Below are 27,207 nucleotides of genomic sequence, written 5' to 3' on the forward strand. Positions count from 1 at the left end.
ATTTTTCCTTTGTTTTAGTGCAAAAAAGTACATTTTGGAAATGTTCACATTTAAGGAATTATCTTTTTACATTGAGCAACCTGAAATTTCTGAAGAAAATAAATTCGATTTCAGCAATATTATGCCTCAGTTTATCATTTACAGATCACAGTGTGCCTTCTAAAAAGGCACAAAACATTTAGTCACAGGTATCTGGAACTGAATGATCAAGACAAAAAAAATAACAAAAATAGGATAAAATATTGCAAAAACGAGACACAAAATGACAAAAAATGAGACAAATGACATGAAACAAAACAAGGGACAAAAAATTAGACAAAACTGTTACAATGTGACAAAAAAATAGACAAGCAGCACAAACGAGACAACAGAAAATGACACAAACGATACACAAAGCAATGAATAAAGCAAAACACAAAATGACAAAAAAGGACAAAGTGAGACAAAAAGGAATCAAAATGACAAAAACACGAGACGAATGATAAAAGCCATACAAAAACAAAAAAAAACCATGACAAAATATTACAAAAATGAGACACAAAATGGCAAAAGAATATTAAACAATATAGTCTTTTATATTATGATCAAAACAACTCGTCATGGTCTAGAAATTATTTTAAATTTATAGTTTTACAAATTTGCAGTTAATGTCTTCTCTGTACAAAGTCGTCCCACAGGCCGGATTGGGCCCTCTGGTGGACCAGTTTTGGCCCGCGGGCTGCATGTTTGACACCCTGCTCTAAATTATCCATAGGTGTGAATGTGAAAGTCAGCTGGGATAGACCCTGATGAAGATTAAGTGGTATATAGATAATGGAAGGATGGATGGTTTTATTAGTGGGTCTGGAAATTTAAACACTGTACTTATATATATATATATATATATATATATATATATATGTATATATGGCATGCCGTTTAGGAAATTATATATATAATGAAAGTTGATATATATATAATGAAACTTGATATATATATAATGAACGTTGATATATATATAATGAAAGTTGATATATATATAATGAAAGTTGATATATATATATATATATATCGACTTTTATGGCATGCCGTTTAGGAAATTATATATATAATGAAACTTGATATATATATAATGAAACTCGATATATATATAATGAAACTTGATATATATATAATGAAAATTGATATATATATAATGAAACTTGATATATATATATAATGAAACTTGATATATATATAATGAAAGTTGATATATATATATATAATGAAAGTTGATATATATATATAATGAAAGTTGATATATATATATAATGAAAGTCGATATATATATAATGAAACTTGATATATATATAATGAAAATTGATATATATATAATGAAAGTTGATATATATATATATAATGAAAATTGATATATATATAATGAAAGTTGATATATATATATAATGAAAGTTGATATATATATAATGAAACTTGATATATATATAATGAAAGTCGGAATATAGAATGTTCAGATTTTCATTCCATCTATTCAAAGTTTCATTCCATATATTCAGACTTTTTCCTACTGAGCCCTGGAAGGACATGGCAAACAAAAACAGGAACCTTATTGGACATTTGCTCTTCAGATGAGCTCTTCTGTGATTATCTGTCTTCATGGTTGTCACAGGGAACGGCGACTACGTTTGAGAAAACAGGTAATTTTTAGAGATGTTTTGATTCTGAACACTGAACGTGTTAGCATTAGCTTAGCTACTTAGCTTCGACTACATTTGCATCCCTACATAGCTTAAAGGTTAAACACATGCACCATATGTTGATGATAATGATAATATCTATGTTTATCTTTATAGCTGGTCTTAAGGCTAATTACGAGGCAGAGGTCAGCTGCTGCCTGGACACATCCATGATCACGCCACTGGTGGGACACAATTGTACTGGATTTCAGCTGAAGGCTGCTGTTCTGTCCAAACTGAGACATTTTTATTGTGACATACCCTCCACTGTTGTTAGCTTTTGATTCAATAATTTTTTTGAGATGAGGAAATCACTATTGCATGTTTCTAGTTAAATACCCTACTTTTATGATATATCACTACAGCGTGCACTTTTTATATTTTCCATCAATTTCACCCAAAAGTTGAATAACTACTTGTGAGCAGTGTATGTAGACACATAATAGAAGCACATTTCAATAATATGTCTGCTGCAGTAGTGCAGTTTATCTACCTAGATTGGTGTAACAGTAAAAAAAACAACAATATATGCTACTGATGTTTCTGACTAAAATCTGCTTGAAAAGCACAACTGCTTATCTGTCAAAATGTGTGTAACAAAAGTGTGCACTGAACACTGAATAAAGTCTCTGTAGATTATAGACAAAATTTGCATCTCTCATCACAAATTTCTGTTCATTCATCCAAAGTGCATGAGTAAAATACAAAACAGGTGAAGTACTAAAAAAGATTTATTTTCTAGAAAAGCCAATAGTCAACAATGCAGTTTAATTCTGGGACAGTTGCTCCAGCACCGACACCATGCGTCCCATCAGTGCAACCAAGGTTTTCATTCATCTTCTGGATGTTCTGGAGCATGGCAGAGGTCACGTCTTGGTGTCTTCCGATCTGTTCCAAGAACCGTTCCTCTGACCTCTCCAGATACTGCAGAGGATCCACAGCAGCTTCCTGGTTCCCTTTTCCTGCATAAAAGCACCAAAAAGTACGAGTTGTCAGTAATTATTTTCTATTTTCATAAACACAGTTAACTTAAAGTAAATGTTCTATTTTGTGATTTTAGGATGGGTCAAAAGATAACATACTGATCATGTTGATGTCTGCATAGTCTAAACAGATCTTACTTGATTTGGTCTGTAGAGAGGAGGACAGCGTGGAGGAGCTGCAAGACGGAACCAGTAAGCTGCAGACTAGTGCTCCTGGTAACTGGACCTCATCATCCAAGGCCGACAACTAAATAAAATGAACAAGACATGCTGTTGATAGCATCTGTAATACAAATGATTTTATCCATTAACTGATTTATTGCTTTGTCCATACAATGTTAGAAAGTCTTACAAATAATACCTGTAATAATTTCCAACAGTGATAAATGCCTTGTTTTATTTTACAACAAAAAACACCAAAAGCATCTGTGTATAAGAAATCAGTGCATTGGATTTCCACATCTGCAAAGCTAGAAAATCACACATCAGAATTTCACCTTGAAATTATGAAAATAGCTGCAGATTACCAGTACTCTTTACTTCATTGTGTTAACTTGATCATTTCAATCAGTTTTTTAGACTTGTATTACTGATACGAAACATAATCAACACATAAATTAAAATGTGTTCGCAAAGAGTTCACTGGTTCTTCAAGGGAAATTTCAATGATAACCATATAGTTCAGTAATATGATTAATGGGTCATTGTGTAACAGCGTGGGAGGTTCTGAATACAGGTCTTGGACTGAAATATTGCTGCTGCTTTCCTCCGGTTTTATAAGGAGTTGTTTCATAGCTTGTTAGCTTACCAGCGGCTAACTGGCTGGCAAACAATAGTTGAACGCCAACCTCTAATCACTGATCCGGTGTCCGGACCGCGTTAGCTGGCGGAACGTTCATAATACTGATGTGGGACTGTTGTAGCTAGCGTATTCATAGTAGGATAACAGCAGGATGTTGGAGAAATAAAACTTACCATTATCAGGATCGCTGGTCTGCATGGCAGACTCTTAGCGCATCGCACTGCTTGAATGTCTGTGTGTTTCAGGCCGATTTTAAAATAAAACTCAATAAAATTCTCGTCCGGGTGAGTGTCCTTCGTTGTCGCTTCGCCATACGGACATGTCCCTTCCGGGGCTCGGTAGGAAAAAAGATTTGATATATATATAATGAAAGTTGATATATATATATAATGAAAGTCGATATATATATAATGAAACTTGATATATATATAATGAAAGTTGATATATATATATAATGAAAGTTGATATATATATAATGAAAGTTGATATATATATAGTGAAAGTCGATATATATATATAATGAAAGTCGATATATATATATATAATGAAAGTCGAGATATATATATAATGAAAGTTGATATATATATAATGAAAGTCGATATATATATAATGAAAGTTGATATATATATAATGAAAGTTGATATATATATATATATATATCAACTTTCATTATATATATATCAACTTTCATTATATATATATCAAGTTTCATTATATATATATCGACTTTCATTATATATATATCAAGTTTCATTATATATATATCAAGTTTCATTATATATATATCGACTTTCATTATATATATATCAACTTTCATTATATATATATCAAGTTTCATTATATATATATCGACTTTCATTATATATATATCAAGTTTCATTATATATATATCAAGTTTCATTATATATATATCGACTTTCATTATATATATATCAAGTTTCATTATATATATATCAAGTTTCATTATATATATATCGACTTTCATTATATATATAATTTCCTAAACGGCATGCCATAGACTTTCATTCTATATATATATATCAACTTTCATTATATATATATATATATCAACTTTCATTATATATATATCAACTTTCATTATATATATATATCGACTTTCATTCTATATATATATATCAACTTTCATTATATATATATATCGACTTTCATTATATATATATCAACTTTCATTATATATATATATCGACTTTCATTATATATATATCAACTTTCATTATATATATATATATCAAATCTTTTTTTCCTACCGAGCCCCGGAAGGGACATGTCCGTATGGCGAAGCGACAATGAAGGACACTCACCCGGACGAGAATTTTATTGAGTTTTATTTTGAAATCGGCCTGAAATACACAGACATTCAAGCAGTGCGATGCGCTCAGAGTCTGCCATGCAGACCAGCGATCCTGATAATGGTAAGTTTTATTTCTCCAACATCCTGCTGTTATCCTACTATGAATACGCTAGCTACAACAGTCCCACATCAGTATTATGAACGTTCCGCCAGCTAACGCGGTCCGGACACCGGATCACTGATTAGAGGTTGGCGTTGAACTATTGTTTGCCAGCCAGTTAGCCGCTGGTAAGCTAACAAGCTATGAAACAACTCCTTATAAAACCGGAGGAAAGCAGCAGCAATATTTCAGTCTAAGACCTGTATTCAGAACCTCCCACGCTGTTACACAATGACCCATTAATCATATTACTGAACTATATGGTTATCATTGAAATTTTCCTTGAAGAACCAGTGAACTCTTTGCGAACACATTTTAATTTATGTGTTGATTATGTTTCGTATCAGTAATACAAGTCTAAAAAACTGATTCAAATGATCAAGTTAACACAATGAAGTAAAGAGTACTGGTAATCTGCAGCTATTTTCATAATTTCAAGGTAAAATTCTGATGTGTGATTTTCTAGCTTTGCAGATGTGGAAATCCAATGCACTGATTTCTTATACACAGATGCTTTTGGTGTTTTTTGTTGTAAAATAAAACAAAGCATTTATCACTGTTGGAAATTATTACAGGTATTATTTGTAACACTTTCTAACATTGTATGGACAAAGCAATAAATCAGTTAATGGATAAAATCATTTGTATTACAGATGCTATCAACAGCATGTCTTGTTCATTTTATTTAGTTGTCGGCCTTGGATGATGAGGTCCAGTTACCAGGAGCACTAGTCTGCAGCTTACTGGTTCCGTCCTGCAGCTCCTCCACGCTGTCCTCCTCTCTACAGACCAAATCAAGTAAGATCTGTTTAGACTATGCAGACATCAACATGATCAGTATGTTATCTTTTGACCCATCCTAAAATCACAAAATAGAACATTTACTTTAAGTTAACTGTGTTTATGAAAATAGAAAATAATTACTGACAACTAGTACTTTTTGGTGCTTTTATGCAGGAAAAGGGAACCAGGAAGCTGCTGTGGATCCTCTGCAGTATCTGGAGAGGTCAGAGGAACGGTTCTTGGAACAGATCGGAAGACACCAAGACGTGACCTCTGCCATGCTCCAGAACATCCAGAAGATGAATGAAAACCTTGGTTGCACTGATGGGACGCATGGTTTTGGTGCTGGAGCAACTGTCCCAGAATTAAACTGCATTGTTGACTATTGGCTTTTCTAGAAAATAAATCTTTTTTAGTACTTCACCTGTTTTGTATTTTACCCATGCACTTTGGGTGAATAAACAGAAATTTGTGATGAGAGATGCAAATTTTGTCTATAATCTACAGAGACTTTATTCGGTGTTCAGCGCACACTTTGTTACACACATTTTGACAGATAAGCAGTTGTGCTTTTCAAGCAGGTTTTAGTCAGAAACATCAGTAGCATATATTGTTTTTTTTTTTTACTGTTACACCAATCTCGGTAGATAAACTGCACTACTGCAGCAGATATATTATTGAAATGTGCTTCTATTATGTGTCTACATACACTGCTCACAAATAGTTATTCAACTTTTGGGTGAAATTGATGGAAAATATAAAAAGTGCATGCTGTAGTGATATATCATAAAAGTAGGGTATTTAACTAGAAACATGCAATAGTGATTTCCTCATCTCAAAAAAATTTATTGAATCAAAAGCTAACAACAGTGGAGGGTATGTCACAATAAAAATGTCTCAGTTTGGACAGAACAGCATCCTTCAGCTGAAATCCAGTACAATTGTGTCCCACCAGTGGCGTGATCATGGATGTGTCCAGGCAGCAGCTGACCTCTGCCTCGTAATTTGCCTTAAGACCAGCTATAAAGATAAACATAGATATTATCATTATCATCAACATATGGTGCATGTGTTTAACCTTTAAGCTATGTAGGGATGCAAATGTAGTCGAAGCTAAGTAGCTAAGCTAATGCTAACACGTTCAGTGTTCAGAATCAAAACATCTCTAAAAATTACCTGTTTTCTCAAACGTAGTCGCTGTTCCCTGTGACAACCATGAAGACAGATAATCACAGAAGAGCTCATCTGAAGAGCAAATGTCCAATAAGGTTCCTGTTTTTGTTTGCCATGTCCTTCCAGGGCTCAGTAGGAAAAAGTCTGAATATATGGAATGAAACTTTGAATAGATGGAATGAAAATCTGAACATTCTATATTCCGACTTTCATTATATATATATCAACTTTCATTATATATATATCAACTTTCATTATATATATATCGACTTTCATTATATATATATATCAAGTTTCATTATATATATATCAAGTTTCATTATATATATATCGACTTTCATTATATATATATCAAGTTTCATTATATATATATCAAGTTTCATTATATATATATCGACTTTCATTATATATATATCAAGTTTCATTATATATATATCGACTTTCGTTATATATATAATTTCCTAAACGGCATGCCATATGTATATATATATATATATATATATATATCCATGAAGTTGTTTCTTAATTCTTACTGATTGCAGGGCTATTTTTTTTTCTTTTCTTTATTGTCATCAGAAGCTGGACTGAGATTAATTTGGTCATTTCTTTAATGTTTTTGAGCTCCAGACGCTTAAAACTAAAGCTGCCATGACAGAAGATTTTAAAATGTGCACAAAAACTACAATTAGACTTAATGGACACTGACAAGGCAACCAGATGAACTGATAAACAAAAGATCCATGAAGCCTCACATCTGCCACAAACACAGTGTCAACTGAAACCATCTGCTGTGTTGGAGTGTCGACTAAACAGCTCCCGGTGCTGGATCAATTGCAGAAGTATCGCATGTGTGTTATTAACTGAAATTAAATGAACTCCCAAGATGTTACTGTTACATTTTTCTCTTTAAAGTCCTGCAACTCTGAGGAAACAGCACAATCACGGCTAGAAGTAGAGAGGACCTAGAAAACAATCTTGTGTGCAGCATAACAAACTTATCATGCCATTAATCCTCAAACAGTAAATAATAAACTTCTGTGATTGTTTATTTTAGAAAAATATAGAACCTTGTACTCAACCGCATTTGCACAGTATCTTCCCAAGGACCCACAGGTGTTTAATTCTATTTACTGTAGATATCTTACTAATAACAGTTGGGATTTGTTCCCATACTCCTGTCTGTTCTGGGTAAACACAGCTTGCAGGTCAGCCAGAAAGTCCCTGAATTTCTGTCATCAAACAGTTGCTCACAGCTGAGTCACTCACGTCTTCCCGGTTATACTGAGTTTTCTGGAATTTTCTTTTTTTTTTGCACTGTCTGAGTGGTGCAAAAAGTGTATTTCAGACAATTTGTTTTAACTCCACATGTCACCAGTCACCAAAGGGATTTTGGTGAAAGATCAGGATTCTAAGTTCAGGTTAAGTCAAGCGTTTTGACTGCACTTCATTGATGAGTAGTTCAAGAATAGTTGGAAAGTTGAAAATCTGACAATTCTTTGTGGTCCCAGCTATGATAAATTGTGTCATTTGTGTGATTTAACATAATACCTATACTACTACTCAGAAGGTTTTGGTCACTTAGAAATGTCCTTATTTTTAAAGGAAAGCAGTTCTTTTCAATAAAGATACCATTAAAGTAATCAGAAATACAGTCTAGACCTTGGTAATGTGGTAAATGACTAGTCTGGCTAGAAAAGTCACTTTCTAGTCATTTTTTATGGAATATCTCCATTAGGGGTACAGAGGAACATTTCCAGCAACCATCACTCCTGTGTTCTAATGCTACATTGTGTTAGCTAATGGTGTTGAAAGGTTAACTGATGATTAGAAAACCCTTGTGCAGTTATATTAGCACATGGATAAAAGTGTGAGTTTTCATGGAAAACATGAAATGGCCTGGGTGACCCCAGACTTTTGATCCCCCAATGAATGATAGTATATACTTATTATTAATCCACCAAGGAATGCGAGCGAGTTATGTGAGGATCGGCGTACATTTGTCTGTGTGTTAGCAACATTACAAAAACAGATTAATGGATTTGGATGAAATTTTCAGGGAAGGTCAGAAATCACACAAGAACCAAATGGTTAGATTTTGGCAGTGATGCGGCTTATAGTCTGGATCCACAGATTTGTTAAAGATTTCTGTATCATTGCGAGATAGCGGCAAGTCATCAGCTGCCTGCTGACGATCACATGATTGTGATCCTACTACAAATCAACTGTTGCAGACTTATTGAAACTTCTCCGTTGAAAATCATACAAGGAACAGTTGATTAAATTGTGGGGGTGTTTCTGAGTCCCAGCAATTCCCGCTGCCCGCTGCATATTTAGGTCACACAATCCAGTATCCGTACTTAACGTACACATGCATAACACACGCCTGTGCTCAGCGTAAGGTCATTTTGTTTGTGGGTACGTCTATATTATATGGCCACATTTTATGTTGCCATAATTTGTGATTATCAGTAACTAATAAATAAACAAATGTTGCATTCCTAAAAAAAAAATGCTGCATTTCTGGACATATGGGTCAAAAACAGCCTTGGCAGAGTTCTGCGCTCTCTGAGTGCTTTTCTTGTTTTAAATATGCTGGTTGTTGTTAATGCTGGTATATCACAATACTTCTGTTTCAAGCCTCATCGTACTGAAAAAAATAGTCTTTGAATCCTCCAAATCCAAAATTGCTGATTGTTATTAATGGCCCTCACAGCAAACAGATCTATCTCCATCTACTTTGAGCCAAGAATTATTGATCAGAGATCACAGCTCATTCTTCTCTATATCATTCTGTCAGATTATTGTAGACCACAGACCGTGTAAGTCAACTGAGTGAACTTCAGTTTATGTTTGGAGCTGAACACAATGCGTATCTAAAGCACTAGTCTTGGTAGGTTACTTATTCTGTACTTGGCGTCAGATATCAAGCTACACAACTTGGATCATCTGTGGGCTGCTATTAAGATTCAAGGCCTTTTAGGAATAAATTGCATCCTCAGTCAAGTAATTTTGAATACACTTATGTTAAATCTATTACTATAGTTTGCTGCATTCCTGCTCATGTTGCTTTTCCTTTCTTTTATAGGTTTGGGTGTGATAGTTACTGCTGGCCCACATAAGCAGAACAAAGTGTGGTTAACGTTCAGAGGGCGTCTTTAAATTTAGTTCATGATAAAGACGAATTGATTTTAAAACGCCCTAATTGTTCCTGCAGTAAGCAGCCTGTTTTAAAGGCTTTATCTATAAATACCGCTTTGCTGCTCTTGGAAGTGCGAGCTGCCATCTGTTGTTTATTGCTCAGTTGTTGCTGTTTGCACTCTTTCTGGCCACTGTGGTCCGGTCAAGTGCCAAACGCCTGTCAGTGCATTATCAGCAAACTGTTCAAACATTGTCACTCCGGTTCATTTCAGTTCAATAAACACTTCAAAAAAAATTTCAAAATTGGCTCCGTCAGGTTGAACTGTAGCGGAGACACTGATGTGTTTTTGATTATGCAAGCATAATACCTCAGGTGTTATTCAAGAAGTTCACCAGGACAGAACATCGTCACCGACATGTGCTCAACACATGGCAAAGGCACTTTAGCTGGCACCTGATGAGCATAAGGAAAAAATAGCGTGTAGTGAAGAGTGTGTGTTCGTGCCCCTGTGTGTGTGTCTTAGTGTGCATAAAGTTTCAGGAGGCACTACGATGATGTCATGGGGTCCAAGGTGGTCTGCTGCAGACGCACATCCTGTGGCTTCTGGTTCTGTGCGCCGTAAAATGTCCGTGCACACTCGGATTCTCACGTACGCACACATTCGTCTCCTTCATTCAAACCTCTCTTTGCATTCTGTGCCCTTGTTTTTCCCCTCAGCTCACACGGTCAAGCAGCACAATTGCACTCCTTACTCTCTTTTTTTTTGTTGCATCAAACATAGACACACATATATACCCTAAAGGAACCGAGCCAAAAGCAAGGGAGTGGCCGTGTTCTGATCCAGCAGCGGTTTAACCTGGCACTGACCGACGCTGCAGACCGAGATGGAGCCTGACAGCAGTTTCCGTCAAACGAGTATTTATGTAACAGATGATGCAGGCATGGAGGTCAGAGCTCTGCCACCATCCGCTGTGTAATTAGTGAGAGGTTTGGGGGGTTTTGTGGACTTTGGTTACGCATGTGAAAGCAGACACGCACGCAAAGGCACACATCACATGCATGCGAAACACCAACACTATATGCGCACATAGAGATGTTTTAAATGCTTTTCTGGAAGCTCATTACATATTACTTAGGCTGCAGAAACATACATACAGTCACAGGAGCGTGGCGGCAGCTAGCCAGCAGCTGTGCCGAGCCGCTGAGTGTGGAAAACAGTGGAAGTCAGAGAGGGGCAGTCGTGGTTTGGAAGAGTTTAATTCTTCCAGTGTTGCAATTAGGCAAGAAAACATCGCCAAAATATGATTATAATGATGATGTATTAGCTAAATTAAAGTAAAGCAATTACCTTATTAAAATAATTGGCAAACTGTTGAGCTTTTGTGGAAAACACACGGGCATTTTGGCCACAATGTATCTTACTCAGGCTTTCTCGCGGCCTGATTTTCCTGTAGATTTGACTGCAGCATCGACTGTTTCTGTCACTTTATGGTAAAGGGGTATGAATGTGTGTGAAATTTCCATTTCTACAGCTAAGTTTGGGATCTATTATGAAGGCAGTTTTCATACTTTGTTTTATGCTAGTTTATCTGTCCAACACTTACTTAGTGTTTCCACAGTGAATCTTTTTAAGTTCCTTCAACTTAGAAATACGAGTTCTCCTGCTGCCTTATAATGTGAGTTACACACGTGGACAAAATTGTTGGTACCCCTCAGTTAAAGAAGGAAAAACCCACAATTCTCACTGAAATCACTTGAAACTCACAAAAGTAACAATAAATAAAAATTTATTGAAAATTAAATAATCAAAAACAGCCATTACTTTTGAATTGTTGATTAACATAATTATTTAAAAAAACAAACTAATGAAACAGGCCTGGACAAAAATGATGGTACCTCTATAAAAGATTGAAAACTATTTAACCAGAGTGACATGATTAACTCAGGTGTGTCATTTAATTGACATCACAGGTGTTTCCAAACTCATAATCAGTCAGTCTGCCTATTTAAAGGGAGACAAGTAGTCACCCTGCTGTTTGGTGAAAAGGTGTGTACCACACTGAACATGGACAACAGAAAGCGAAGGAGAGAATTGTCCCAGGACATCCGAAAAAAATTATAGACAAACATCTTAAAGGTAAAGGCTATAAGACCATCTCTAAACAGCTTGAAGTTCCTGTGACAACAGTGGCTCATATTATTCAGAAGTTCAAGACCCACGGGACAGTAGCCAACCTCCCTGGACGTGGCCGCAAGAGGAAAATTGATGACAAATTGAAGAGACGGATCGTTGGAATTGTATCCAAAGAGCCCAGAGCAACCTCCAAAGAAATTAAAGGTGAACTCCAAGGCCAAGGTACATCAGTGTCAGATCGCACCATTCGTCGTTGTTTGAGCCAAAGTGGACTTCGTGGGAGACGACCAAGGAGGACACCACTGCTGAAAAAAAACTCATATAAAAGCCAGACTGGAATTTGCAAAAATGCATGTTGACAAGCCACAAAGCTTCTGGGAGAATGTCCTTTGGACAGATGAGACCAAACTGGAGCTTTTTGGTAAGGCACATCAACTCTATGTTCGTAGACTCAAAAACCAAGCATACGAAGAAAAGAACACTGTCTCTACGGTGAAACATGGAGGAGGCTCAGTAATGTTTTGGGGCTGCTTTGCTGCATCTGGCACAGGGTGTCTTGAAAGTGTGCAAGGTAAGATGAAATCTGAAGACTATCAAGGCATTCTGGAGAGAAATGTGCTGCCTAGTGTCAGAAAGCTTGGTCTCAGTCGCAGGTCATGGGTCTTCCAACAGGACAACGATCCAAAACACACAGCCAAAAACAGCCAAGAATGGCTGAGAGAAAAGCGTTGGACTATTCTAAAGTGGCCTTCTATGAGCCCAGATCTGAATCCCATTGAACATATGTGGAAGGAGCTGAAACATGCCATTTGGAGAAGACACCCATCAAACCTGAGACAACTGGAGCTGTTTGCTCATGAGGAGTGGGCCAAAATACCTGTTGACAGCTGCAGAACGCTCATTGACAAATACAGTAATCGTTTAATTGCAGTGATTGCCTCAAAAGGTTGTGCAACAAAATATTAAGTTATGGGTACCATCATTTCTGTCCAGCCCTATTTCATTAGTTTGCTTTTTTAAATAATTATGTTAATCAACAATTCAAAAGTGATGGCTGATTTTGATTATTTAATTTTCAATACATTTTTATTTATTGTTACTTTTGTGAGTTTCAAGGGATTTCAGTGAGAATTGTGGGTTTTTCCTTCTTTAACTGAGGGGTACCAACAATTTTGTCCACGTGTGTAACTGCACATCGGTTGATTGGTTGGTGGAAAGTCATCTTACAAGTTGTGGAGGTGTAAAACAATAGAACATAAGTTCAATAAATTTCAGATATTGAGTTGAATCAACTAGTTACACAGACAGTGGTTACAGACTCTCCTTTTATATTTTTTAAGTTTGAAGAGCTTCTTTTTATTTGACATTGAAAACTTGCAATTTGTAGAAGCTATTATTGACCAGAAGCAGTACTAAGCACCTGGTTACAATGAGATAAATGTTAAGTTTACAGATGTAGTGACTGAAGTCAACCGTTGTTATGGTCAGAATTGTCTTGATTATTATGAAAAGAAGCAACCATAATTTACTTTTTGCATGTATGAATTTCACACGGCAATTTTTGACCTTGTTTTTTGAGTTTTAACTCTAACATTGCATCCTGAAAACTCCTTTATATGCTGGTTTTTGTGTCTTAGACGTTTGTTTTAATGAGTTGAGTGAACTCAGTTGTTGATTTATTTAATAAACTTATCTTTCTAAGTTAAAGTAAGTTATAAGAGCTCGTGTTTTTAGGTTGTAAAGTGCCCTAAAAGATTAAAAAAATTGAATGTTTTTTGTTTAATGAACAATGAATTGGCAAAGCTCATTCACTACCGTTCAAAAATATGTGGTAATCCAGACAGTTTCATGTTCCCATGAAATCTCACACTTTTATTCATGTGCTAACATAACTGCACAAAGGTTTTCTAATCATCGATGAGCTTTTCAACACCATTAGCTAACACAATGTAGCATTAGAACACAGGAGTGATGGTTGCTGAAATGTTCCTCTGTACCCCTATGGAGATATTCCATTAAAAATCAGCTGTTTCCAGCTAGAATAGTCATTTACCACATTAACAATGTCTAGACTGGATTTCTGAGTCATTTAATGTTATCTTCATGGAAAACAATGCTTTTCTTTCAAAAATAAAGACATTTTTAAGTATTAGAAAGGATTAAGTGGTGGATGGATGGATGGATGGATGGATGGATGGATGGATGGATGGATGGATGATGTTGTAGTGTTGACATACATTCTGACCTTTTACTATTTCTTATTTCTTGTATTTAGCTTTTCTTCATGTCCCAACAAATTACTGTGCAGGTTCATTTTTTAAACCACTTTTTACAAATTACATAACTTCGATTTTAACCCCTGAAGCATTTTGATACGCGTTTATACCATTAGATATATTAATGGACATCTTAATACCAGAAGAATGTACTGCGTTGCTCATATGGCTTTTTAATTGACAGCCAGTGACACTGCTTGACCTTTATGTGTGGCAATAATATACCCAATGCCTGGAATGGATCATCTCTGTGCTGAAATCACACCTCTCTGTGTCAAACAGAACAGTGTAAAAGTCCTGTAAAGGTCTGACGTTGAGGCCCATGAGAAAAGTGCCATGCTTCAGTGGACCACAGTCACACGTTGTGTGGAGCTCTCATACCCCCCCACCCCCCCTCCCCCATCCCCCCTCTGGAAATATTTTATGACATGGTCTCAGTTTTGACAAGGCTATCCAGAAAGCTATTACAAGAACCAAATTTTTTTTGCGTGGCTATAAGTCTCTCATTCCATTTCATCATTTCACCTCCCGTTTATATCATGGCGCTTTGCAAAAACTTTATTTTTCAGTCTTTCTCTCTCTCTCTCTACTCCTTCTCTCTGCTGTCCCTCACTCCAGTGTGAGACTTAGCACCACACAGGCTCTCTTTATGCGGTCTGTTTGTTCTGCAGGGCCAAGCTGCAGCACCGTCGCTGCCATGCTCACTGCTGAGGAAAGTCTGATGAGGACTTTTGCTGCTGCAGGGACACATTAGACATTAGATTTAAATTCTTTTGTCTGTGAATGTTTGGCACGTGACACACATGGACGCGCACGTTGTTGCAATTAAACTTCTGCCATAGTTTTTTTTTTTTTAACAATGCACCGAGGTGTGTGTGTAACTGCTGACATAATGCAGGAGACAAAGATCTTTCTCACAGCTGTATGATTTCTTCAGCCAACGTTTCCTGTCAGGAAGCAATAAAACTCCATCACCCTCCACGGCCAGTATACTGCTTAATCATTACGGCCATTAATCGTCATTTTATGTCATGAGTTAGTGAACTTTCATGCCATTGCACTTTTAAGTGCATTAAATGTCACTACACAGACAGAAACCTTTTAAACACTTTTTTCCACTTGCTCTGTGTGTGAGCTGTTGCACATACTGTATATACTGTACTGTATGTGTCCCTGTATGTTCAAGAATCTGGGCTTCCTGCTGGAATCATTATGTTTCAGTCTGTTGAAGGAATTTCGGGCCATTGAAGAAGCTCTTGCTTGCCAGATATTGCAGTTCATCTTCCTCTGCTGACCTCTGCAGAGGGCTCACAAACTGATTAGATAACAATTTGTTCCTGCTTCACTCTCACCGACTCCTTCCCTCCTCTCCCCTGACTTTCCTTCTTTTCATTTCCTCAGTGTGCTATAGACTGTAGCAGCTGCTTTTTCCTGAATCTGTTTCTTATGTCACATGACGAACTCTGAGGAATTCTGCTTCACTGTAGTAACTCACTGGCTCTCTCTGATCCCTGCTTCGTATGCTTTTTGTGTTCCCCTGCTTTGCCCCAGTTCTGCCTCTTTCCTTTCTCCGCACCCCCAAAGACTCCCAAAGGGCAGCAGGTGATTTACGCAGCACGCCACAGGCCTTCTGCATGTGTGCATGAATGTTTGTCCGCGAGCGTGCATGCTCTGTTTATCTCCTCTATAATTTAGAGCTTAAGAAGTCATAAGAAAACCCAGAGAAATTAAGTGATAGAGGGAACAGTTGGGACATTTTGGGAAATTTGCTTTCTTGCCAATGGTTAGATGAGAGAATCAATACCACTGTCATGTTTATATGCTAAATGTGCAACCCTGGCCAGCAGCTGATTAGCTTAGCTCTGCACAAACATAAAACAGGGAGGCAGCAAGCCTGGTTCTGGCCGGAGGTAACAAAATCGACCTGCACCTTTCGATCTTGTAAGTTTGCTTCAAAGGTGCCGCAGGGGAATTTTTTTAACCTTTGGATCTGGCAACGTGTGCCGTTTCACACTGCATTCTGTACTCCGCCAAATTAAGTGTCTCCTTGCTCCACCTTTATAATCAGTCGGGGAAATAGTATTATTATTCTAACTGAACTCCCCAGTAGAGCAAGTAGGTGTATATTCCACTATGGTTAATTGATTCTCTGCTCTTTCACTTCAGTGTGATTGTTTTTATGTTTTGTGCCCTCAGCTGTGAGGTTAAATCTGGTTTTCTCAGTGCAAGTCCAACTGGTGGCTACATGCACATCCAAGCATAAAACCTAAAGCAAACAGATAGCTGATACTCGGTGTGAAAACACACACACAGTGGGAGGAATTCTGCAGGCTCAAGGCTCATGAACCATTTTTTGAATTTGTGTGGAACACTTCGGCGTATAAAAGTTGCTTGGCGTGTAACAGCAGAAGTTTCTAACCCTAAAGGTGGCTCATGAAGGCTACTCTTTTTTCTCGTTTGGTTTTAGAGGAGGTGGAAAAAGAGCCTTTCATGTCAAACATCATGCCATGCCAGCAAAAATACAAAATAGATGTTAAGTTATGGTTCACCAGCAGTCCAAAAATACCAGGATTGTCGGGTGATTGTGCAGAAAAGACACAAATACGCTCCCAGTTTTTTGTGTTTTTCCAGATTTATCTATAGCATGCCTCACTTGTGACTCAGCAACACCAAACCCCAAAACATGGGTGTTGGATGTTTGGAGTTTCTACAGCCAGCTGTCTGTTTTCATTTGATGTTCTCATAATGAAAGGAGTTGTGATAACACATTGTATTCTTTTTTTTTGTCTTTTCATTCCTGATGGTGAGAACTCAACTCAGGCATGAATGATTTTGCCTCGGCTGGCGATGAGAAAAAGTGAACATTCAGGTCGCGTAAATCAGAAAAAGTAGTTTTTTTTTTCCATCAGCAATGTGTCCCATAGATCATAAGGATTACAATTATCAGAGAAGGGAGATTTTGTGAGGAAAAATGCAGTGAGCCATAAACAAGCTATTGCATGTTGCAAAAATATGTACTATTTTTTTTTTTTTCAAAAACTGATTTAGTTCAGTCCAGGCTCAGGGCCAACGGAGCTGCATTGTAAACAAACAATTAAAGCCGGGTGTTTTTCTCGCTTCTAGCAGAGCCTTCTGTCCCCGTTGCATACTGAGGCAATGCGATGGTAAATATAAAGAGTATTACAGTTTAAGCTGCCGGTTGAGATGCGGTCGAAAACTATGATGACAAAACAACAGAATTGGCTTTTTTTAATGGTAGTTTTTTAATTAGAGCTGGAAAATTTTGGCCAACGAAAATCACACCCACTCTTCAACCAATCAGTTGGTTGCTCGAAAGCAAACAGCATCTTATCTCTAGATTAACTAAACATAGAAAGCTAGCATTTGCAGAAGATTATATGCCGCTAATCTACCTATTTTATACTGAAATAAAAGAGCTGACCAGCGTGCTATTGCTGATATTTACATGATTTCTGTTGAGGAGTACAGGGTGTCCCTAAAGTCTGGACATAGGAAATCTCATTGAATATAATTATTTTACCTTCACAGATTAAATATGGCTTTGTCAAAAGAAGAAAGAGTTGAACTGGTACTGTTACAATCCCCAAAAATCACTTCCCTGGCCCTAACCCTAACCATATCTTTCGAATGTCCGTCCTTCACGTCCATTGAGAAGTACCAGTTCAACTCTTTCTTCTTTCAACAAAGCCATACAAAGCCATTTTTAACCTGTGGAGGCAAAAAAAATTGTTAGAGATTTTCTGTGTGTCCAGACTTCAGGGACTCCGTGTATAACTGAGTCAAGCTAGCCGATGATCTGCCATGTTGGTTGTAGAGTTGTGCAAAGTTTGAACTCGAGCTCTTGGCCATTCGTTTGAGCTAAAAGCAGCCACATCAGCAAATTCTTTGACATGTTGTGAGTTGGGGGCCTAACTCCTCTCAACTCATATGAAGGGTTTGGAAGCAGAGTGGTCTAATTCACTTTCTGTAATTAAAAAAAAAAAAAATAGCTTCAAAGTTTTGTGTTTTCAGGACATGGGAAGCACCACTGTAACGCCATATTTGGGTTGTGAGTTAGACCACTTTGCCACAAAAATCTAGACCATAAAATATTACAGAAATTATACAAATCTCAGTTATTTTTTTTTTATTGTAGCTTAGACAACTCTGCTTCTAACCCCTCAAATGTTCACTGAATGTTACGTATGTTCAGCCTAGCAGTTGTGTGAGTTCAAAGTTTGTGAAAAAAATGGTGATGTTTACAGGTCGTCTGTTCCTCAAGGTGCCAAAAATAATGGATTAATCCAGGAAAGCTGTAGACGTAGTGGTTTTCTCCTAATGTTAGCAACATTAGCGATTGCCCCACCAATGAGAATTTCATGAGAGCATATCAGCCAACCGGGCTGCACAGTGGGGAGGTGGTTAGCACTTTCGCCTTGCAGCAAGAAGATCTTGGTTCAAATCCCAGGGTGGGCCTAGTATCTTTCTGCATGGAGTTTGCATGTTCTCCCTGTGCATGCGTGGGTTTTCTCCGGGCACTCCGGCTTCCTCCCACAGTCCAAAAATATGCTGAGGTTAACTGATTATTCTAAATTGTCCGTAGGTGTGTCTATGAGTGTGATTGTTTGTCTGTATATGTAGCCCTGTGACAGACTGGTGACCTGTCCAGGGTGTCCCCTGCCTTCGCCCGAGTCAGCTGTGATAGGCTCCAGCACCCCCCGCAACCCTAGTGAGGATAAAGCGGTGTATAGAGAATGGATGGATGGATATCAACCAACAATTTTAATACTCACTTGATTTGCTTTAAAACTTCTGAACTTCTGTTGCAGTTTACATGAATTTTCTCAGCCATCCTGACACATGTGCCAAATTCCTGTTTCCAGAAAAACAACCAAATTCCAATTTTACAGTCACACTTAAAAGCCAGTTTGGCAACCATTTCTTATTTCTAAAAAAGAGTCGTCTGAGGCCAGATGACAGGCACAACAATGCGTATTTATGGGAGAGAAAGCATCTTATGGACGCAAACTGTGTGACATCTCACAACAAGTCAACTACTCTCGAAAACCACGATTTTTCATTCCGTTTCCCGTTGTGCATGGCACAGATGTCGCCAGTGGTGCATTTGTGTAGCTGTGGGGCCCAAGCATTTATGCATGATGCATTTCCACATCTGGCGTGTGTTTTTTATGAGCTTCGAGCTGGTGTAAAGCAGCACAGGCTGAGTAGTTGCCCAGTTGCGGTTGTTTTTTTTGTTTTTTTTACGGGCTGGCTGTTGTTGTTGTTGAACATGGGTGAACCATTATTTAGAGCTGCAAATATTCAGGAATTTCACTTTGGCAAATGTTGACTCTTGAGCATTATTTCATTATTTCTTGACTTGCTGACAGAAAATGTGTCGTTTAATTCAATGAGTGTTGGTAGTTTATCACATTATGTGGATGTTTTCAACAAATATGTAGCTTTGTTTTGTATATTTAGCCCTCATTAGGTGTATGTATGTGACGTCCCCCTTCCCCCAATGGATCATGTTGTTCATTTACCTTTCTACTAATGTAAAAGTTAAAAGGTCCCCTCCATTTGACTTTTTTTATAGGGGTGTATGGGAAAAATCACTGGTCAGTCAAATTGGCCACCGGCAGGCTCTTTATCCATAAGGACAGGGTAGCAAGACATCTGGTGTCGTGCCCACATGTCCACAAGCCGAGACAAGGTACGTACAAACTGCACCGGCACTGTGGTGCTCTCTGAAGGGAAGTGACTGATTCAGAATTAGCTGACAGAGCACAGAGGTTACCAGAAATCCCTGAGAGCATCACATCCTGTGATTAACTGCATTTTGTCAATCTCACTGTGGTAATATTGCCATCATCACTGACAGGATGTCATACTAAAAAGGAAGAACACAGTACTTCCTCGCTAGTGGCTGAGTGATCGCCCGGTTTGACTTTGTGGCATCAGATTTGCCCAATTTTCTACTTCATGGTTCATTTCTTCATTTCAAAGCTACATGATTTCCAAATGCAGTCAGAGCTGGTAAACTGTGTGACAGCTGGCCAAGATGGAGGGAGGTCTCACGTGGTTTGGGTTCATACCTGTTTTTGTGCAGAAATCAGTGCAAATAAAAAGGTGTAGTCACTGCTGCACTAAGAGCAGTACCGCATTAATCGAATTAAATTGGTTACAGTGGAAAACAACTCATTGAGAGCAGTTTTTGCATGTAAAAGTTCAATTCTGAAAGTGATGAACGTAACTTTCCTACAAAAATGTGAACTCAGGAGTCCCGCAGCACTGAGGCCTTTGGGGCTAACAGAAGAAAGAGCTTGAGCGCTCCTCACTTTGCACGCTTCAATTGCCTCACTTGATTTTATCCACTTTGCTCGTCTTCATTCAGTCTCATTGACTGCTTCGTCTCCCCTTTAAGTTTCCAGACATCAAATGACTCGTCGGGTCCTGGAAATTAACGCACTCTGACAAGTGTAAAATGCACAGATGATAGTTTGAGAGAGAGACAGTTCAAAGAGTGTTATTTTTAACATGAGTTTTCTAAAGCACCAATGGCTAAATATGTAGCTTATCGACTGCCATCTAACGGAAAGAATCACATTTCCTCAAGAACTGTCTTAAAACACAGCGAAACAGATATCCTGATCTATGATTTTCCTCTAAATTCTGTGACTCATGAGGTCTTCTTTACAGAAGCATTCGAGATGATTAAGCTTTTCCTTTCCTTGTTCCGCAAAGTATGTCTTCTATTTTTGACTTAGTTGGCATCCAGCTGCACAGCCACCAAAGTCAACACAGCTCCGCTGGGTCATCAGTTCAGTGGCACATCCCTGCCGTATAGTATACACGATGGCAACCGCCGGTGTCCACAAATGACATGCTGACAGTCATCCTGAAGCCTCCACAATCTGTGTCACTGCGTTTCCCTGTAGTGTATTTCAGAAACCACAATTTTAGGGCAGCATTAAGTCCACAAATTAGCCTCCCTGCCGGCTTTTTGGTCTTCGGGCACCTGCAATAACATAGCGGTGGCACTGCCTTTCTATTTATATCACAAAGCTGTCTGACCATTGTTGATCCCATGGTGACTGAGGGGTGATGTGAAGCAGGCGCAGTGGGTGGAGACCCTGACCCTGAGCTCGGCTCCCTTCTGTAATTACGGAGATGGTCGAGCTCCGGGTCTTAATGGAGGGCCACTCCTTCAGGCCAAATCAAAGGGTTGGGTGACCACACACACACACACACACACACACATTTCTCAGACAAACACATGCAGAAAAGCGTGTACTGCTTGTAACTCATGCACACTGACTCTGTTTGCTTATGCTGTCCGTTATGGCGCAAATGTTTAGTGAGGACTGTAACCGTAGACATGTGTCTACGTTTAACTGGGTGTGTTTTGCACAGCTGGGTCAGGCAGGAGTTATGTAAGTTTTGACTGCACTGCAGGCCGTCATGTGATCTCTATTGATCCCGAGTCACTTTCTCTTTTCTTGATGAACTAGTGTTTAATTTAGAAAATGTGCTTTTGAAGGAAGTGGACTCTTTATGTACTCGCATTTCCGTCTGCAGCGGACAGAAATCACAGCAGGATGTGGTTAGAGATGTGAAAGTTTAGTCTTCACAAGATGAGGAACCTGTAATCTGGGTTCACATACTTGTAGAACATTCCATGGCAGCAGCTCCGACTGCAAACCCTCCGTCTTTGCTCCGAGCCGTGTCCCACAGCAAAGCAAAAAAAAAAAAAAAGGCCCCTTAGCTTCAACTCCGTGCCGATCCTCTTGGCCTTCCCCTCAACAACCCATTCCTGTGTGGTTTTCTGCTCCCACCTCGGGCCTATTCTGGGATGTGTGCTTTCCTAAGCTCTACTTAGCTAGGTTGCCAGTTTCACAAAGCAAATGAAATGTTCTAGGCTCTAAATGCATGTTTATGAAATTCCCTAAACTTACTGTAGCATTCCTGGAGCAGGCCAACACCAAAGGGGAAAATTCCAGAGCCTGAAGAGGGAATTTTTCGGGACTGATCTGGCGAAAACATTCCTGTACAAATGTAGAGATCACAACTTTACACTGTGAAGTTTACTTTGAGTTGAACTTTGTGAAGGAAATGGTTAAATTTTTGTGTTTGTTTCTTAGAACAAGACTATTATTTCTTCATATTCACCACTTGTTCCAGTATATTTGCAGCATTTTTGTCCATTTAAACATGGAATTTTTTGTTTGTTTGTTGCCTTTCTCATACGTGTGGATCAGACTCGGGCAGCTTTACGGTGTTTTTTAAGGTTGTGACTTTCTGAATTAACAGCAAGTGACTTATTTTTGCACCCAAGAAAAGCAAATCAACCCAGCTAATGAGGTGACTAATTGATGTACATGGTCATAGGCTTTAACAAGTTCCTGGACCGGGGCGGCTGCTGGCCTTGTTTTTGTGTGTGTGCATGCTGGGTGCTATAGTTTAACTGAACACTTCCACTTACTTCAATGCTGCATTCACAGTTGGCATCCATATTTTAAGAATATAGATGTTGAAAGTGGTTTGTGGTGGGGTGGTAGTGTAGTATTTACTGCTCTAAAACCAAAAAAAAAAGCGACTTTGGACTTCACTCCCTCACCAGGTCCCCATTACAGTAATTAGTTCCTGTTGAATTTTTGGATTCATGTAGAAAATAAGATCTCTGGGAACAATGGGCCTTGCAGAGTTTCACATATAAATCACGTTGCAGAATTACTCAGCTTAAAAATGTACCATATTAGCTTTTAACTTCAATTGCTTGCATGTGCTTTTCAAAAAGAAATATGTTTTAATTTGTGGAGAGCTCTGTTGCAAATCATAACCGTTGTTTACTACGTGCTTTTTTTAACTTATTTGTTCAAGACAAAACTGCTAGATGAAGTAATGTTCAAAAACATGATCCCTACATTGCAGATTGTTTACACCAAGACCACAGTTTGTTACGTGTCGAATGTGGTGTTTTTGCATTGTTGTTTGTTTTATTTTTACACACGATTCTTTCAGGTTTCAGCCTAACACATGTTCTGGGTTGACTGCAGTGAAAACTTAACAGCATTACTGATTCATGTTGTTAATGTATTGATTAGATAGTTGTACTCGGAAAACAGTTGTGCAGCTGTTCTTAACCAGAGGCCAGTGGATCTTGTGACACAGTAATCCAATTAACCATTTAGCTACATACCGATGCAAACCCACACTCCAGTTAGTCTCTCCGTCAATCACCCACAGAGACACACACACACACATACACACACACACACACACACAACACACACACGGATACACAAATTCAGATGACAGACATGAGGCTGTGTTTAAATGACATTGACTTTAACTTGATTCCTGAATTCTTTCTTCCTGTCTTAAGTGAGCCTTTTGCCGTGTCCAGGTCGACACTTTGTCCTTTTGACCTCTCATCACCTGTGCATGTGTCACAAGGCTCTACATTAAGATTGCTAAATTGGCAAATGAAAGTAAAAAACGACAACAACCAAGTCTTGAATCACCGTGAGCTGCCACAATTCAGTGCATCTTTGTGTGTACTGAAAAAAATAAAGTCAAAAAAGAGTAACAATTCTTGGATGCCATAAAGACATAGTGTAAATTAACATTTTTTGTCATTTTTCCATCATTAAAATCCATTTTGTAGACTTAATTTTACCATAAATTGTGTATTTTGTGTCTTTTTAATGATGAATGAAGGATATTTAAATCTATAAAAACAATGAAATTACCTATTTAAAATAATATTATTAGAGACATAAATAAATGGACAGATTACCCAATGCTTATGGATGTTACACACTGATGACAAAAGCTTCATTTAGCATTTTTCCTGCAAAAAAATTGCCATTGTCCAGCATCTCTCTAACTTAAGAATGAAATCTATCTAAAATTACAAAGTCAATACCTTTTCTGTTAATTGAATTTAACAGTTTGATCTTTTAGATTGATAGGAAATGTTTGTAAAATAATTTTTAAAATATCAAAATTTTCTTGAAATTGAACATTTTTTGGTTATTCAGAATTATATACCCTCCTAAGACCCGAGCTTTTAGATTTCTTCTAGTTATTTGGGATAAGGAGTAACCAATAAATATAATAATGATTATTTTATATATTATTATTATTATTATTATTAACAATATGGGTTTTTTTTTTTGGGGGGGGGGGGGTAATGTCTACCTATGTGGACACCTGGTCTTAAGCAGATACATATAAATTAATTTTATTTTGGTAATTTTATTGATATTTTTGTGTTTTTGCAAAAATACAGGACAAAATCTCTACAGTAAAATGGAACCAATTATTTCTTTTTTGGTTGTGTTTTCACCCTGTAGTGTGTACAGGTCTGTGGTATTCCCATTGGTGTATGAACAGATGATGAGAGAGGTAAAAGCCTCCACCACCAGAGCAGCAACCTGCATTGCCTTTCTGTAGTTTTTGAAGGTTATACCACATGGATTTGTCGAGCAAATGGAATATTGTGGAGTGCAGAGTGAAGTTATCAAATCATAGATTAGTGGTAAATCATGCTCAGGGCAGCATGCGAACATTAAGAACAGTCAGCTTTGGAATTCAGATATTTCATAATGAAGCCAAATCGTCCCATTAGACTCTCGTCCTCCGCTATGATATCTGGTGTGCTATCACAGGACAATGGGGTCAATGAGTACAGTACCCTGTACAGTGGCTCTTTAAGTTCATTTTCCTCTCTCTGTGGGCGGTGGGGGTGGAGGGCAGCTGTCAGCTTTTACGAGCCTTGTGCCCTGGAAAAAATTAGTTCCAATCCTCAATCCAGGACGCTAATGAGAAGCACACACAGGAGGCAGCAGGGGGGGGTTGGAGGTCGTAGAGGGGGGAGGCGGTTGTCCGGGATGGATGACAGGAGGGGAAGGAGCAGGGATGTCTGCCTCTCCGTGCATCCTCGCCATGCCGTGACCTGAAATGCCTCGGAGAAGAGCTGCCTCCCGCGGCATTCCTCGTGAACACCTTGTAAATGGGAGACAAAGGCAGATGAGAAGATAGAAAGAGTCTGAAAACACACCTGAGGGCGAGCATAGTGCAGCTGTGTCAGTATTTATAAATCCAGCGCCCGATGAATTAATGAGCCACGACACACTGTGGAAGCCAAGTGAGATCTATATAGTAACTAGTGTGTGTCTGTATTTGTGCTTTATGAGGGCGAGTTGGAGTTTTCGACCAGGTGGATCACATTTCAGAGACACAAGGACAGATTGTTCTCCAAACTAATATTTCTTCTCTTTATAGCTTTATTCACCACACGCCCACACAGCCCCCGATTGGTCTTGTTCTCTTTCTCCTGTGAATGTCGTAAATGCGATGGGGGACTGATGCATCTCTGTATCTGAGCAGACGGCCAAAGAAAAGGCCGCTGTCTGAAGCCCGGGCCTGGATTAGGAGAGTAGACGGCCACAGACCCTCAGTGTGGTGACAACCTTGAATGAGCTCCATTGTTCCCACATAAAACAGCTTCACAGTGTTTCGTATACTGTATGAATGAAGCTACAAGTCTCCTCACAGCATCTTCACACTCACTGCAGAAGAGCAATGCTTTGCTCTTAGGGGCTGGAGGGGTTGAAGGGGGCAGCTGCTGGCCTGAGCTGGGGCTTTTAAAGTGGACTGTCACCTGTTGTTTAATGCAGCGTCACAAACTGAGGGTGTAGAAGCTTTGTAGTGGGTTAACCCTCTGAACCCCAAATCCAACCTGTTGTCTTTAAAAATCAACAGATTTGCACCATTTGTCCTAGAAAGAAACAGACCTCGCAAAGGTCCGCTCAGTGTTACTTAAAAATCACTTCATAATACATCTCTTCTTTAAAAAATGACCAAAAATAAACCATTTACTATAACCAGCTTCCGTAAAAATATAATAATTATGCACTTATCAGCGCAACCACAGAGTCATTACTAACTTAGTTGCAGTGAACAGCCAGCTGAGAAAAATGCAAAGACTTCATGGCTGAACTAGGCTGAACTGCAGGCAGTGTTTACAAAAAGCAGTTAAATATCTAAATAGGAAAATATCAACAGTATGTGACAGTATATTTTTTTCTTTTTAGTAGTGATAACACCTGTAAGTACATGTAAAATGTTGCACAAAATTAATTCCGGGCTTTTTTAATTTATGTAAAATATTTTTTTCTTACTTTTTTCAATTTTACTTAGTCATGTTGCACAAAACACATTTTGAATTCTCTCTGCTTCTGGCCATGGTTGTGCTCTTTCCATAGAGGTGCAGGACTTCATATTTCAGAGGAAAATGAGCCCACATTTAGTAAAACTGTAACAGGAGTGAAAAATGCCCACAAACTGCTTGGAATTCAAAGGATTGATGCGGTGTATCACGCTGTATGGTGTAGCAGCCTTCTTCTGGAGAAAGTAGAAGCTTTGCAAAGAGTAGCATGATTAATTCAAAAAGCAGATCATTGACAAGCCATAAAAAAGGTAGAAGCTCCTAAAACTCAAAGCTGATCCTGATCAGAGAGGCAGAATATTGTATCATTTTGTGTAATGTGGTCATTTGCAAAAACATCTCTGCCGTTCAAAATGTACTTCTTTACAATGGGATGACTGCATTAGCTGTTGAAAACTGTAAAGGGGGTATTGATGAGTTCAGAAACTGTTTTTCATCCTTTTTCACTGTTCTGCTAAAACCGTGCATCTCCAAAAGTAAATTTTTCATGTCATAACG

General features: G+C 38.2%; 1 protein-coding gene and 1 long non-coding RNA gene across 3 annotated transcripts in view; one reads left to right on the plus strand and one right to left on the minus strand.

Annotated features, from left to right (window-relative positions):
* Positions 1–27,207, plus strand: part of usta (uronyl 2-sulfotransferase a) — an 83,043-nt gene that overhangs the window by 21,389 nt on the left and 34,447 nt on the right. Inside the window, exon 2 of one of the 2 annotated variants that reach the window (XM_051960871.1) lies at positions 20,071–20,187. The exons of the other annotated variant lie outside the window; for it this stretch is intronic. Within the exon in view, the coding sequence (XP_051816831.1) occupies positions 20,071–20,187 (117 nt within the window). The remainder of the gene's footprint in view (positions 1–20,070; positions 20,188–27,207) is intronic. 2 annotated transcript variants of the gene reach the window in all.
* Positions 2,425–3,832, minus strand: LOC127537737 (uncharacterized). The gene is made up of 3 exons (XR_007947559.1): positions 3,671–3,832; positions 2,834–2,942; positions 2,425–2,674 (listed from the first exon to the last, which is right to left on the minus strand). It is a non-coding gene; the product is annotated as an uncharacterized LOC127537737 (long non-coding RNA).

The sequence above is a fragment of the Acanthochromis polyacanthus genome, chromosome 16 (assembly GCF_021347895.1).
Source record: "Acanthochromis polyacanthus isolate Apoly-LR-REF ecotype Palm Island chromosome 16, KAUST_Apoly_ChrSc, whole genome shotgun sequence".
NCBI classification, from domain to species: Eukaryota; Metazoa; Chordata; class Actinopteri; family Pomacentridae; genus Acanthochromis; species Acanthochromis polyacanthus.